Genomic DNA, 14,681 nt, shown 5'->3' on the forward strand with positions numbered 1-14,681 from the left:
CCATTAACAATAAGACTTATAGATCACTGAGTGTATATTGATAGGAGATGAATAGAGTATTTGACCCTTACTGTAGTAAATTCAATCTTATGCAAAAAATATTCATCCGATTTTATTGGTTTATACATTATCTTGTTGCTTATTAATCCCTCTTTCAAAAAAATATAACTTTTAGTATATTCCCGTTGTTATTAATGGATTTATAGCGAGTTAAACACAAGAAATACACTTTTTATGTTTTACCACCGCACGTTTTAATGTGTTGTGGCTATCGATCTTTTACAATTAGCGTACAGCGAAGCGCCAAGGTTATACATTTTGATGTACCCACTCACGTCTTTTGTTAAATTATAGTTTCATTTCTCGGCCGATTTTGACAAATTAAATATCATTAAAAAGCTTACGTTACGTAGTAAACAGATATATAAATATATATTAAGTTTTTTCTTCTGATTTCGACAGCCCGGCGAGTTATAACTTTAACTTTTGCAAATATCATACCGTTTTGGAGTTTGAGAATCTAGATTTACGGTTGACATGTTCGTACTTAATACCAATTTGTAGCTTTTATATTTGGAGTTCAGTTTTAAAAATTACATCTTGCTTAGGAGAATAGAATTCTGTATACAATAGAATAAAAAAAAATTTAAAAACGAAAGTAATTAAGGAATGAAGGCGGGAAAAAGTAGCGCGCGTTCCTAACGCACTGAACTGATGCTACGGTCTTGGCGATTATGCTTTTGTTTAGAAACCGGCCATTGAATTTCCTTTGCCATATTATTATATTTTTATGGAATATATTGTAGTATTTTGTTCACGAAACATATCAATAAAGCTTATTATATAAAATCTTAATAAATTAACGATTTCAGCTCTTGTTTATAACACAGAAAGGGTGTTAAATTTATAATGAAACAGCGATTATAGCGGACCCTCTCGATATTATTCGGCTTTGCATGTATACTTGAAATAAAATGGGTGTCAAAAACATTCATCGTTTGCTGTTTATTATCAACAAAGTAGTTATGTATAATTATTTGAAATGTAATTTACCTTAAATTATCAATTTATTAAAGATTCTTGAAAATCACGGTCGGTGTTACGCGGGTCATTTCGTATTTTGACATCAGAGGTCTGTGGTTTTATTGCCCCTGTGTTCAGCACAAACCAATTATCTCGTTATGATCAGATACTGTGCCGACCAATACTAAATAACACTATGGTGTCATACGCCACAGCAGGGACCTATACTTGTATATTGGTCCCTAACCACAGGTGGCAATGTCTGGTCAGTTTACACTTTTTATGATACCTTCTCGTGGTATTAGTGGTCATTTATTGGAGTAATGTAACGCCAAATACTCAATTTTGCGTTTATAAGATATGTAGCGTATTGAAAACATTTATAGTCATCTGCCCATACAGATTGCCATAAACTAAATACTGTATAGATGTCAGCCAGCTTAATCATAATAATTATAAGTGCTTAATACCTATACATGTACATTTTAAACATTTAAAAAATGGTAGTGTACGGAACAACATAATTAAAAACAGCATTCTCATTTGACCACAACGGGGTTAAATAATCTTTCCGAAAAATCCAAAGATATGTCAATATACATGCATAGACAGTTGACCGTGATTTTCAAGAATCTTTAAATAATTTAAATTTATTGATAATTTATGGTTAATAACCTTTCATATAATTTTACATAATTACCTTTTTGATAATAAACAACAAACGATGAATGTTTTGACACCCATTATATTTGAAGTATGCAAAGCCGAAAAATATCAAGAGGGTCCGCTATATACGCTGTTTCATCATAAAATTAACACCCCTTCTGTGTTATAATCAAGAGCTGAAAACGTTAATTTATTAAGCTTCATTTATACTTAGCTTTATTGATATGTCTCTAGAACAAAATATGTCAATATATTTCATAAAAAATATAATAATCATGTCAAAGGAAATTCAATGGCCGGTATCTAAACAAAAGCATAATCGCCAAAACCTTAGCATCAGTTCGGTTCGTTAGGACTGCGCGCTACTTTCTTCCGCCTTCATTCCTTACTTGCTTTCATTTTTAAACCATTTTTTTTTCTCTATTATATACAGAATTCTATTCTCCTAAGGAAGATGTTATTTTTAAAACTGAACTCCAAATATAAACGCCAAAAATCGGTATAAAGTACGAACATGTCAACCGTAAATCTAGATTCTAAAACTCCAAAACGGTATGATATTTGCAAAAGTTAAAGTTATAACTCGCCGGGCTGACGAAATCAGAAGAAAAACTTAATATATATTTATATATCTGAAAACTACGTTACGTAAGCTTTCTAATGATATATAATATGTCAAAATCGGCCTAGAAATGAAACTATAATTTAACAAAATACGTGAGTGGGTACATCAAATTTATAACCTCGGCGCTTCGATAAAAGATCGATAGTTACGACACGGTCACGTGACTTAGACACAACAAGATATTTGGCGTAACGGTTCCGTTTCTTATCCCTGTAATCTAGAGTCCGTGTATAGATATAACAAGAGGGCCATGATGGGCATTCACCTGAGTTCAAGGACACTAATTAACCCTTTGCATGCTGGAAAATTTGTCGTCTGCTCAAATGTCATCTGCTAAATTTCTAAAATTAGCATTTTCTTCGATTTTTTTCAAAGAATACTATCAGAATAGCAAACAGTTTGTATCCTGATGAGACGCCACGTTCTGTGGCGTCTCATCTGGATCCAAACTGTTTGCAAAGGCCTTCAAAATTCAGTTCCAGCACTGAAAGAGTTAATGAAGACTTGACCAGGTTACCTAGTAGGTGACCACACTTGACCCAGATTAACAACTTGGCCTTCATAATTTCAAAGATTCTGACCAAGTTTCATGAAGAATGAGTCATAAATATGGCTCTGGAGTGATAACAAGTTATTTTCACCTGATTTAACCTAGTTACCGAGTAATTAGGATTCTTCTAAAATTTTACCTGGTGACCTAGTTTTAAGATGCACATGACCCAGCTTGGAACTCAGCCTTTGTCAAGATAAACATCCTTACTACATTTTATCAAGATTGAGTAATCAATGTGTTTCTAGTGTGGCAACAAGGTTTTCTAAAATTGTAAATGGTGACATATAGACCAATATTTGAAATCACTTTAAATATTGAAAGAAATTTCATCAAGATTGGGTCATAAATGTGACCTCTACAGTGAAAACAAGGATTTTCAGAGATGTGACCTATTTTTGTGACGCACGTGACCCAGATTTGTATTCGGTTCAGAAAATCTAAATATAAACTTTCTGACTAAGTTTTATCAAGATCGAGTCATAACTATGGCCAAATGCACAGGCTAATATGGGACAAAACTTTGAGCCAATGCATTAAGCCCTGTTTTCCCGTGGACCGGCTCATATGATACCTTCTCTGTGAGTCCGAGACTGAAGTAGATGGGAATGTTGAGGTTCATCCTCTCCCAGTACGTCTCCAGGAGAATACACAGCTCCTGGGCACGGCCCAGCGCAAACACAGGAATCAGAACCTGCAGAGCAGCAGTATGCCATGTTGACAGCATTTCAGTCATTTGATTCGTATCCTGAGAAAACTGGGCATAATGCATGTGCGTAAAGTGTTGTCCCAGATTAGCCTGTGCAGTCCGCACAGGCTAATCAGGGACGACATTTTCCGCCTAAATTGGATTTTTGCTAAGAAGAGATTTCATTTAAACGAAAAATGTCATAAAAGCGGAAAGTGTCCTCCCTGATTAGCCTGTGCAGACTGCACAGGCTAATCTGGGACGACACTTTTCCCACATGTATTATGCCCAGTTTTCTCAGAACACGACTCATTTCATGGCATATCACATAGGGACAATTTTCTTTGCATTCTTGGCAAATATAGTCAGTTTACCACTACCAGTGCACAGTTATGACAGTACCTGACAACTGCCCTATATGGTAAAACAATCATTCCCCTCTAGTTTTACAATGTTTGCAATTTTCATAAAAGATCTGTGCAAAGTGTGTCACTACTCAATTGCTTCACGTTTATCTACAGAGGGGCATCAGTATTGCCTAAAAAAAGAATCATTAAATATTTAATGAAACAAATAATAAACATATTAATATTTTAGCTGAAATGTGTCGAAAGCCTTGAGCTTATATAGACACTCTCACTGCTATTTTCTGAGACATAACAGTGCATGGCATCCTTTGAAAAATTGCATACCCAGGATATACTGATGTCAATATCACCGAATTCATAACGCCATTGCCAATTTATTTGATTCTTGTTCTAGGAAACTTGGCTTAATTAATGTGCATAAAGTGTCGCCCCAGATCTGCACATGCTAATCTTGAACTACACTTAACGCTCATGCATTAAGCCCAGTATTCCCGGACAAGGCTCATTTATTGAACTTGACAGGAGAACAAACAGCAAATACTTTGACACAGACCTTTCCTCCGTTTTCCACACAGTCATGAACCTTTTTCAGGAAGTCCCGTTCACGGCACCGTTTGGACTCGCGTATTGTCGTCGCGTACGTCGACTCCGTGATGAGGAGGTCGGGACGGCACTTGTCAATCCACGCAGCCCCGAGATGGCGGTCTGGCGTCATGTTGTAGTCACCCTTTTATACAATATTAGTCGTGTTCTGAGAAAACTGGGCATAATGCATAAGCGTAGAGTCCGCACAGGCTAATCAGGGACGACGCTTCCAGCTTCCAGCTTTTATTGTTTTTTACATTTAAAGGATGTCTCTTCTACACGAAAATCCTGTTAAGGCATAAAGTGTCATCCCTGATTAGCCTGTGTGAACTGCACAGGCTAATCTGGGACGACGCTTTATGCACATGCATTAAACCCAGTTTTCTCAGAATGCGACTGGTATAATAATTATTTATAAATACATGTAGTGTGGTATTATATTTTTTTCCAAAACATACTTTTGAAAATTATGATTAGTCAGATAGCAAATGCATAAGAACAGAAACTTGTTGGGATGAAACAAAGGGTATTATTATTCTATAGTCATGTTATAGACACAATGGCAAACATACATATCATAAATTTGTGCTTGCTTGGATGGTGTTGTATTGAGTTAGAATTTTTCAGGTCCAAATCGGGACTTTCCTTAAAAATTGTCGGGACATTTGACCAAAAAGCGGGACACCTAAAACGATCAATCATTTCACCTTTTCTTTAGTCAGTAGTCAGTATATTACTAACAATAACTCTTAATTTCTGCCCAATATTGATGATAAATGTTTGTTCAGAATTTCGTGAACTCATACGTTCTCCATTTTCCAGAAGTAAACACACTCCATGAACTGAAATGTGGGGTGTCCCCGTTTGCCTCGATTTGACATCCAATTAGTGCAGGGATATTCCCTTGAACCTATGTAAATCGTGTGACACGATGTGAGCGCATCGAGCACTATTCTTATTCAACCAATCGTAAATTAACTCTAAATTTAGATTGATGCAATATGTACAAACTATTTTCTGAAAATTGTCAAAAACGAAAGGTAATTTGTGAGAAACAACAATGTGTATTGGTCAGCGTTCAATTTGTTTGATGTACAAAATCGGTGTTTTGACAGGTTTTATAACTTTGGGTTGTATAATACACAGGATAATATTATTGTTGTACTGATTGGACCATGAAATACAAACGCAGGCGGCGTTTATTTCTGTACGATACATCTTTGGATAGCAATTAGCGACTCCTATCATAAAAACACCCTGGTGTGAATGCTGATTAAATCAATAAGTTGCCAATAAATTGCTGATAAGGTGTCAAAAACAACACTGGTGCACTCGAGTAGTAGAAGTGGGTTGTAAATTGGGGGTAATATAGGGATTAGCGATGGTAAGTTTTAGCCAGAAAGAGCTTGAAAAGCAAATTATATTGGGAACTTATATACCTAACATCATTTTTAACGAATTTCGGGACAAATCGTCTCATATCAGGATGCCGGGACAAAGAGCCCAAAAGCAGGACTGTCCCGCCGAGATCAGGACGTCTGGCATGTATGACCTTACACAGTACTGTGTGGATCATCCACCATTACATTGAAAGGTTCAAGGGTACTTTACTCAGTACTGTGTGGATCATCCACCATTACATTGGAAGGTTCAAGGGTACTTTACTCAGTACTGTGTGGATCATCCACCATTACATTGAAGGTTCAAGGGTACTTTACTCAGTGCTGTGTGGATCATCCACCATTACATTGAAAGGTTCAAGGGTACTTTACTCAGTACTGTGTGGATCATCCACCATTACATTGAAAGGTTCAAGGGTACTTTACTCAGTACTGTGTGGATCATCCACCATTACATTGAAAGGTTCAAGGGTACTTTACTCAGTACTGTGTGGATCATCCACCATTACATTGGAAGGTTCAAGGGTACTTTACTCAGTACTGTGTGGATCATCCACCATTACATTGGAAGGTTCAAGGGTACTTTACTCAGTACTGTGTGGATCATCCACCATTACATTGGAAGGTTCAAGGGTACTTTACTCAGTACTGTGTGGATCATCCACCATTACATTGGAAGGTCCAAGGGTACTTTACTCAGTACTGTGTGGATCATCCACCATTACATTGAAAGGTTCAAGGGTACATTACACAGTACTGTGTGGATCATCCACCATTACATTGAAAGGTTCAAGGGTACATTACACAGTACTGTGTGGATCATCCACCATTACATTGAAAGGTTCAAGGGAACATTACTCAGTACTGTGTGGATCATCAACCATTACATTGAAAGGTTCAAGGGTACATTACTCAGTACTGTGTGGATCATCCACCATTACATTGAAAGGTTCAAGGGTACATTACTCAGTACTGTGTGGATCATCCACCATTACATTGGAAGGTTCAAGGGTACTTTACTCAGTACTGTGTGGATCATCCACCATTACATTGAAAGGTTCAAGGGTACTTTACTCAGTACTGTGTGGATCATCCACCATTACATTGAAAGGTTCAAGGGTACTTTACTCAGTACTGTGTGGATCATCCACCATTACATTGAAAGGTTCAAGGGTACTTTACTCAGTACTGTGTGGATCATCCACCATTACATTGAAAGGTTCAAGGGTACTTTACTCAGTACTGTGTGGATCATCCACCATTACATTGAAAGGTTCAAGGGTACTTTACTCAGTACTGTGTGGATCATCCACCATTACATTGCTACAAGCAACCAAGTTGACTACAATATACCCCCTGTAAAACTTCTTTTGTCAAACTTCTGTGATATAACAAACTCACCAAAACAAAAACGGATGGCAATGTCCTAAAATTAAGAATGTCCAATCAGTTTTCCAATTTAAATAATAGTTGTTTTACCTGGATATTCTGTTTAATCCTGTTATGCTCCAAATCAAAGTGATGATGACTATATGCAACCAGCATAAAACCAGAAAAGCATTGGAAACTCACAGGCTGTTCAGGAGTTTTGCTGATTGATGCTTATCCATATCTTAAGGCCAAAGGTCATAAACTTAATTTGAGTTCCTTATGGACTACAAATGGGTCAGAGTTGGTATCTGAGTGGTAAAAGGTTAATATCAAACAAACCACCCTATACCGTGTAGACGAGGGACTGTTGACCAACCCGGATGTGAAACATGGCCGCCCCAAGGACGTGTCCCGCATAGTAGGCCTTGATCTCAAGCTCATCATCCACCTAGCAAATGGGAACGGTATAAAACATGAACCACATAGCAACGGAACGGTATAAAACATGAACCACATAGCAACGGAACGGTATAAAATACGAGTCTTATGTCATCCACCTAGCAACTTAAATGGTATAAAACATGAGCCCTAGCAATGAGAACAGTATAAAACATGAGCCCTAGCAATGAGAACAGTATAAAACATGAGCCCTAGCAATGAGAACATTATAAAACATGAACCTATTCATATCATTATGATTGTTCATGATTATTGTGGACATCATCATCATGCTCATCAGAAAAGATGTGGAGATATAATCATCAGTAACATCAGCAGCAGCATATTTATCGCTATTAATTAATTAAGATGTCATATCAGAAAATTAGGAAATATGACATTTATAAAATTGTCGAATTATGTAAATTTTTAGTTTCAACAAGACATATTCACTCTTTACATTCATTTTAAGATGAATTGATTATTCCCCTAGTTACCAGCCCTGATATAGTTAGTGACTCGAACATAAACCTGGTCCAGAACCCTGCTTTAAACTCTGGATGATTACTTAAGAAGATTGGATGGGGGGTATTACCCAAATGACTTTGCTTCATTTTTTCATCACTATTTCTGCATATGTTTCTGGGATACTTTGGGAATGGTACCAGCACTGGTCAAATAATGAAAATCATTATTTTTTTCCATTCATATTGGAAATTGTACCTCTTTCTCAACAAACTGTACAAAAAACACACAATAAAGAATAAAATATGTATGGTATAGAATAAAATAACCTTTTTCAGGAGATTAAAATGAATTAAATTAAAGGTGTAAATTTCATAAATGTTGCGAATGCTTTAGGGTACGCCTGACACTGTTGCTGCTATATGAGATTTTGAAACTTCAAATAAAGAAAAAAATAAAAAGGATTGAGAAAATACATTTTTGGGGGTAGCAAGGCTACATATTAAGATAATAAATGTACCTGTATAACTTCATGAAGATTGACAGCTTTCACTTTCTTCATGCATGTCTTGATCATTTCTGAGGTAAAGAAGTTTGTCTCTCCTTTTTTATCCACTGTGATCTTCCGAAAGTCTTCCTGTAAAAGAGTTCAGCTACAGTGAAATGATAACAAATAATGATACATGATCAAATTAATGTTCCCTTCATTCTAACCAATAATTCTGATGTTCGCATAGTCTGATCTGCTTTGTCAATGTGTGCAATATTCCAATCTATTTGAACAATGTTTAAAGGGTACATTACTCAACAAGAGCTGTCAGAGGACAGAGCGCTCGACTATTCGAGTGCTTGACAGTATAACGTAAGCCATCATGCGGATATTGTTCAAATTATTCAATAAGGTCAAGGTAATAGTTCAGGTATATTTTCCACAATCTATTGAACATTTGTAAAGACACAAAAAAACTAATAAGATTTGATTTCAAGTTTGATAGCAATTGCTTGGGTGGGAAGTTTGGACGGTCCTTCAAAAATAAAGTTAATAAATATTATTATTTTTTTGTAACCATTTTTTTAAAGAAAAAAATATTCGTATTGGGTTGGGTAGGGGGGGGGGGGGGAGGGTTGAGAGGGGGGTATAATGTGGGCTGTGGTCATTTATTAGACAATCTTTCAAAAATAAAAAAAAGGACAAAATAAATATAAAAAAATTTGGGGGGGGGGGGGCGTGGGGTATTGTTTGGTGGTATTCAGGTAAGTGTTGTTTTGTCAAAGTACATGTATTAATAAAATCTGATCATAAATAAAGAAGTTATGGCAATGTAACTAAAGTAATATGCATATTATAAGTGAAAAAAGGGCCATAATTCTTACAAAATGCTTGATACAGTTGTTTGCTCTTGTTTATAGATTGGGTTCTTGTTGGTAAAGAAGTTTGCAAAATATGAAAGCAATATGTCAAGGGACAATGAAAATATTTGAGATGGTACGCAAACTTTAACATAGATTTATCAATAATATGCATATAATAAGTGAAAAAAGGGCCATAATTCTTACAAAATGCTTGATACAGTTGTCTGCTCTTGTTTATAGGTTGGGGTCATATTGGTAAATAAGTATGCAAAATATTAAAGCAATATGTCAAAGAACAATTAAAATATTTGGGGTGGTATGCAAACTTTAACATTTGCACGCTAACGCTAACGGGAACGCCGACACCGGGGTGAGTAGGATAGCTCCACTATATATATTTCATATATAATAGTCAAGCTAAAAACTACACTTTAAAAAAGTGTCTTGCACATCTGCATTTAATTTGATGATATATTTTTAGTTTCATAACAATAGCTTGCAAATATAGAAATGATTGTCTTCATTATCTTATAACATTTAATGCAGAGTCTGACCAAACAACCGACAACAGGACTACAATATACCGCATTTGCAGGGGTACAATACCGATGCACTATGGGATTTATTCCAACAAACACCAGTAACAAAAGAAATGTTTAAGATACATTAAACATGAAATTCCAAGCTTTCAGAATGGTTTAATTAACCCTTTACCACTTAGATACGTATTTTGACACATGTGTGATCCCTTAGAAAGTAAAATTAAATTAAAGACCTTTCTTACTAGATTCAAGTTTTAAAGGCTTCATTTCAAACCCTTAGATACTGATGAGCGGCAAATAGCATACAACCTGAACAAGCTGTTTTGGTTTTATGCTGGTTGCAAAAGCCATTTTCACTACCCTTCTTATGGAGGAAAGTGTTAACAAATTAAATGTCAATTAAATCCTGTGGCAAGAGTAATAACCATACATATTTTACTTTAACTACATTTCAATGTTATTAATAGAAAAAAAGTACCGGTATTATTAATTGAAAGCATGACACCAACATAAATGTTTACTTAACAGACAGTCATTAGCCCATTAGCGTTTAACCCTTTTCCACTTGCAAAGTGAAAATGTGTATGTGCAAACAGCACAAAACCAGAACAGCATGCGAGTAACTAGCAGTCTGTTCAGGTTTTATGCTGTTTGCTGCTCATCAGTGTCTAAGGTTTGGAGATGAAGCATTAAAAACTTGAATCTAGTATGAATGTTCTTAAATTAAATGTAACTGTCTAAGGGACTACAAATGCGTCAAAATACGTATCTAAGTGGTACATGTTTAACAGACAGTCCTAAGCCTTTAAGCTCACCACCCCTCACCAGCAGTATGGGACAGATGGCCTTGGTTGGATGAGTCATGTAGATGGGGCCATCATATCCCACCATCTCCGACATGTAGGGCAGGGCTCCACAGTGGTCCAGGTGGAAATGACTGGCAAACAGAACATGTGCACCTTATTTACCTTTATATTAGCCTCGTCTGGAAAAAAACTGGTCTTAATTCAATTGCGTCAAGTCGTCACAGGTTAGCCTGTGCAGTCCAAACAGGCTAGTCAGGGACAACATTTTCTGCTTTAAGGGTATTTTTTGTTTAAAGGAAGTCTCTTCTTATAAAAAAAATCTAGTTAAGGTGGAAAGTGTTGTCCTCGATTAGCATGTGCTAATAAGCACAGTCTTATCTAGGACAACACTGTACACACATGCATTAAGCCAAGTTTTCACAGAATGATACTCAAACACGTGAACATAAACAGGATTAAATCAAAATAGTTTTGCAGTTCAAAATTGGGCATATGTATAATCTTATTTAGACAAGTGAAATAAAGAGGACTGAATATGTTTTATTGAAATTTTGTATTTTCTCATTTGCCTTTTTACATATATGTGAATATAAACAGGTATATATTTATTTAAAAGAAGAACAGTTTGATGCCTATTTGCAATTCATCAAAAACAAAATACAATACTGTCAACATATTTAAAGGGACCGTCAACTGCGATGGACAAAAAAGAAACAAGAGGGCCAGGATGGCCCTGAATCGCTCACCTGACTAACCTTGCTACATCAACTTAAATTCTATCAGACCCATACACAATCCCAAGCCAGATTTCATTAATTAATACATTCTGACAAAATTTCATTAAGACGCGATGAAAACTGTGACCTCTTTCATCTACACAAGATTTTACAAGAATTTGCCCGGTGACCTAATTTTTGACCCCAGATGACCCATATACGATCCAAAATCAGATATTATCAAGATAAACATTCTGACCATATTTCATTAAGATCAGATGAAAACTATGACTTCTATTGTCTACACTAGGTTTTTTCTATGATTTGACCTAGTGACCTAGTTTTTGACCCCAGATGACCCAAATACAATCCCAACCCAGATTTCATCAAGATTAACATTCTGGCCAAATTTTTATTTAGTTTGGATGAATACTGTGACCTCTACTGTCTACAATTTTTTTTTAACTTTGACCTAGTGACCTAGTTTCTGACCCTTGATGACCCAAATTCAATCCCTTCCCAGATTTTAACAAGACAAACATTCTGACCATATTTCATTAAGATCTGATGAAAACTGTGACATCTATTGTCTACACTAGGTTTTTCTATGATATGACCTAGTGACCTAGTTTCTGACCCCAAATGACCCAAATACAATCAAAATCCATATTTTATCAAGATAAACATTCTGACCAAATTTCATAAAGATTGGATGAAAACTGTGACCTCTATTGTCTACACAAGGTTTTTCTATTATTTGACCTAGTGACCTATTTTTGACCCTAGATGACCCAAATACAATCCCAACCCAGATTTCATCAAGATAAACATTCTGACCAAATTTCATAAATGTTGGATGAAAACTGTGACCTCTATTGACTAGACAAGGTTTTTCTATTATTTGACATAGTGACCTAGTTTTTGACCCCAGATGACCCAAATACAATCCCAACCCAGATTCCATCAAAATAAACATTTTGACCAGGTTTCATTAAGATTGGATGAAAACTGTGACCTCTATTGTCTACACAAACAAATTGTTGACGGACGCACGCACACACGCACAACGGACATTACACGGTCACATAAGCTCACCATCCATGTCACTTCGTGACAGGTGAGCTAAAAAGTTAAAAAATACCGTATTTTTTTACAATTATTAGTTTACATTGATTAAAATATCACAACTGGTATATTACATTACTGAAAAAGAAGTTCATATTTTCAGTATATTCAGAAATAAAATTTTGCGATGTGAAATCGTAAGTACACCGCGAATTAGGTGACATAACAATATACACACAATGAATAACACAAGAAGATTGATCATTTTATATATAAAATATATACAATTCACTACGCATGCACAATTTGCATTCCTGGGTTTACCACGTGACGATCATGATCAAGCTACTTGTGTTATTTATAGTTAACTGGTAGTACCTGGTACCTGTACCCAGTAAAATGTATTACCGAATATACTGAAAATATGAAAACAAGTAATGTAATATAACAGTTGTGATATTTTAATCAATTTAAAGTAATAATTGTAAAAAAAATACGGCATTTTAGAACTTTTCTTTTTTCGTCAATCACGGTTGACGATCCCTTTAATGTTCATACAAATACATCATTATTTCAAAGTCCAAAAGGGGTGTCAGAAAACTAAACTGTTCTTAAACTTAAGAAAAATTTCCAAACCTTAGAGAAAATATAGTTGTATACTATACAAGAGGGCCAAGATGGCCCTAGTTTAATCACCTAAGAGGAGTCAATTCATTCAATCTTTACCAAATGTCAAACTTGACCTAGATATTGTCCAGACAAACATCCTGGTCAAGTTTCATCATTATTTCATCTGCGAGTCATGATCAATGTACCTTTGAAGTTTCATGATCCTAGGCGTAAGCATTCTTGAGTTATCATCTGGACACCATTTTTCTAAGTTGAGTCACCGTGACCTTGACAGCCATTGTGTGAATACGTTTTTTGGCACTGTGACCTTGACCTTTGATCTCGTGACCTGATAATCAATAGGGGTCATCTGCGAGTCATGATCAATATACCTATGAAGTTTCATGAATCTAGGCATAAGCGTTCTTGAGTTATCATCCAGAAACCATTTAACTATTTCAGGTCACCGTGACCTCAACCTTTGACATAGTGACCTGAAAATCAATAGGGGTCATCTGCCAGTCATGATTATTGTACCTATGAAGTTTCATGATCCTAGGCATAAGCGTTCTTGAGTCATATTCCAGAAACCATTTTACTATTTCAGGTCACCATACAAACCTTGACCTTTCACCTAGTGACCTGAAAATCAATAGGGGTCATCTTCGAGTCATGATCAATGTACCTATGAAGTTTCAGCGTTCTTGAGTCATCATCCAGAAACCAGAAACCATTTTACTATTTCAGGTCACCTTGACCTTTGACCTAGTGACCTGAAAATCAATAAGGGTCATCTACGAGTTATTATCAATGTACCTATGAAGTTTCATGATCCTAGGCATAAGCATTCTTGAGTTATCATCCGGAAACCGTTTTATCATTTCAGGTCATCATGACCTTGACCTTTGACCTAGTGACCTGAAAATCAATAGGAGTCATCTGCGAGTCATGATCAATGTACCTATGAAGTTTCATGATCCTTTGCATAAGCGCTCTTGAGTTATCATCCGGAAACCATCTGGTGGACCGACATGAGCAAAACAATATACCCCCTCTTCTTCGAAAGGGGGGGGGGGGGCATAATGAGAAAACTGCCCCCCTCCCAGAGGCCATTTTATTCAACTGACCGGAACCATTTTTGAACTCAACTCTCGTATCAAGGAAAAAAATATTCTGAGCAAATTTCATGAAAATTGGGCCAAAATTGTGACTTCTACTGTGCTCACATGTTTTCACTATATACATATAGAGAAAAATGCCCCGCCCACTGGCGGCCATGTTTTTTCACCAATCCTGACCATTTTCAAACTCGTCCGAGATATCAATAAAACCAATGTTTTGACCAACTTTCATGATGATTGGGAGTAAAATTGTGACTTCTAGAGTGTTTACAAGGTTTCTCTATAGCCAA

The 14,681-nt window shown here is 36.0% G+C and overlaps 1 protein-coding gene across 1 annotated transcript in view; it reads right to left on the reverse strand.

Moving 5' to 3' along the window:
* LOC127882394 (integrator complex subunit 11-like) overlaps nt 1-14,681 on the reverse strand; it is a 40,279-nt gene that overhangs the window by 20,961 nt on the left and 4,637 nt on the right. Inside the window, exons 4-8 of the mRNA XM_052430996.1 lie at nt 10,900-11,011; nt 8,700-8,816; nt 7,626-7,724; nt 4,474-4,647; nt 3,439-3,558 (exon numbers count right to left, since the gene is read on the reverse strand). Of these exons, the coding sequence (XP_052286956.1) occupies nt 3,439-3,558; nt 4,474-4,647; nt 7,626-7,724; nt 8,700-8,816; nt 10,900-11,011 (622 nt within the window). The remainder of the gene's footprint in view (nt 1-3,438; nt 3,559-4,473; nt 4,648-7,625; nt 7,725-8,699; nt 8,817-10,899; nt 11,012-14,681) is intronic.

Source organism: Dreissena polymorpha, chromosome 5 (genome assembly GCF_020536995.1).
Source record: "Dreissena polymorpha isolate Duluth1 chromosome 5, UMN_Dpol_1.0, whole genome shotgun sequence".
Classification (NCBI taxonomy): domain Eukaryota; kingdom Metazoa; phylum Mollusca; class Bivalvia; order Myida; family Dreissenidae; genus Dreissena; species Dreissena polymorpha.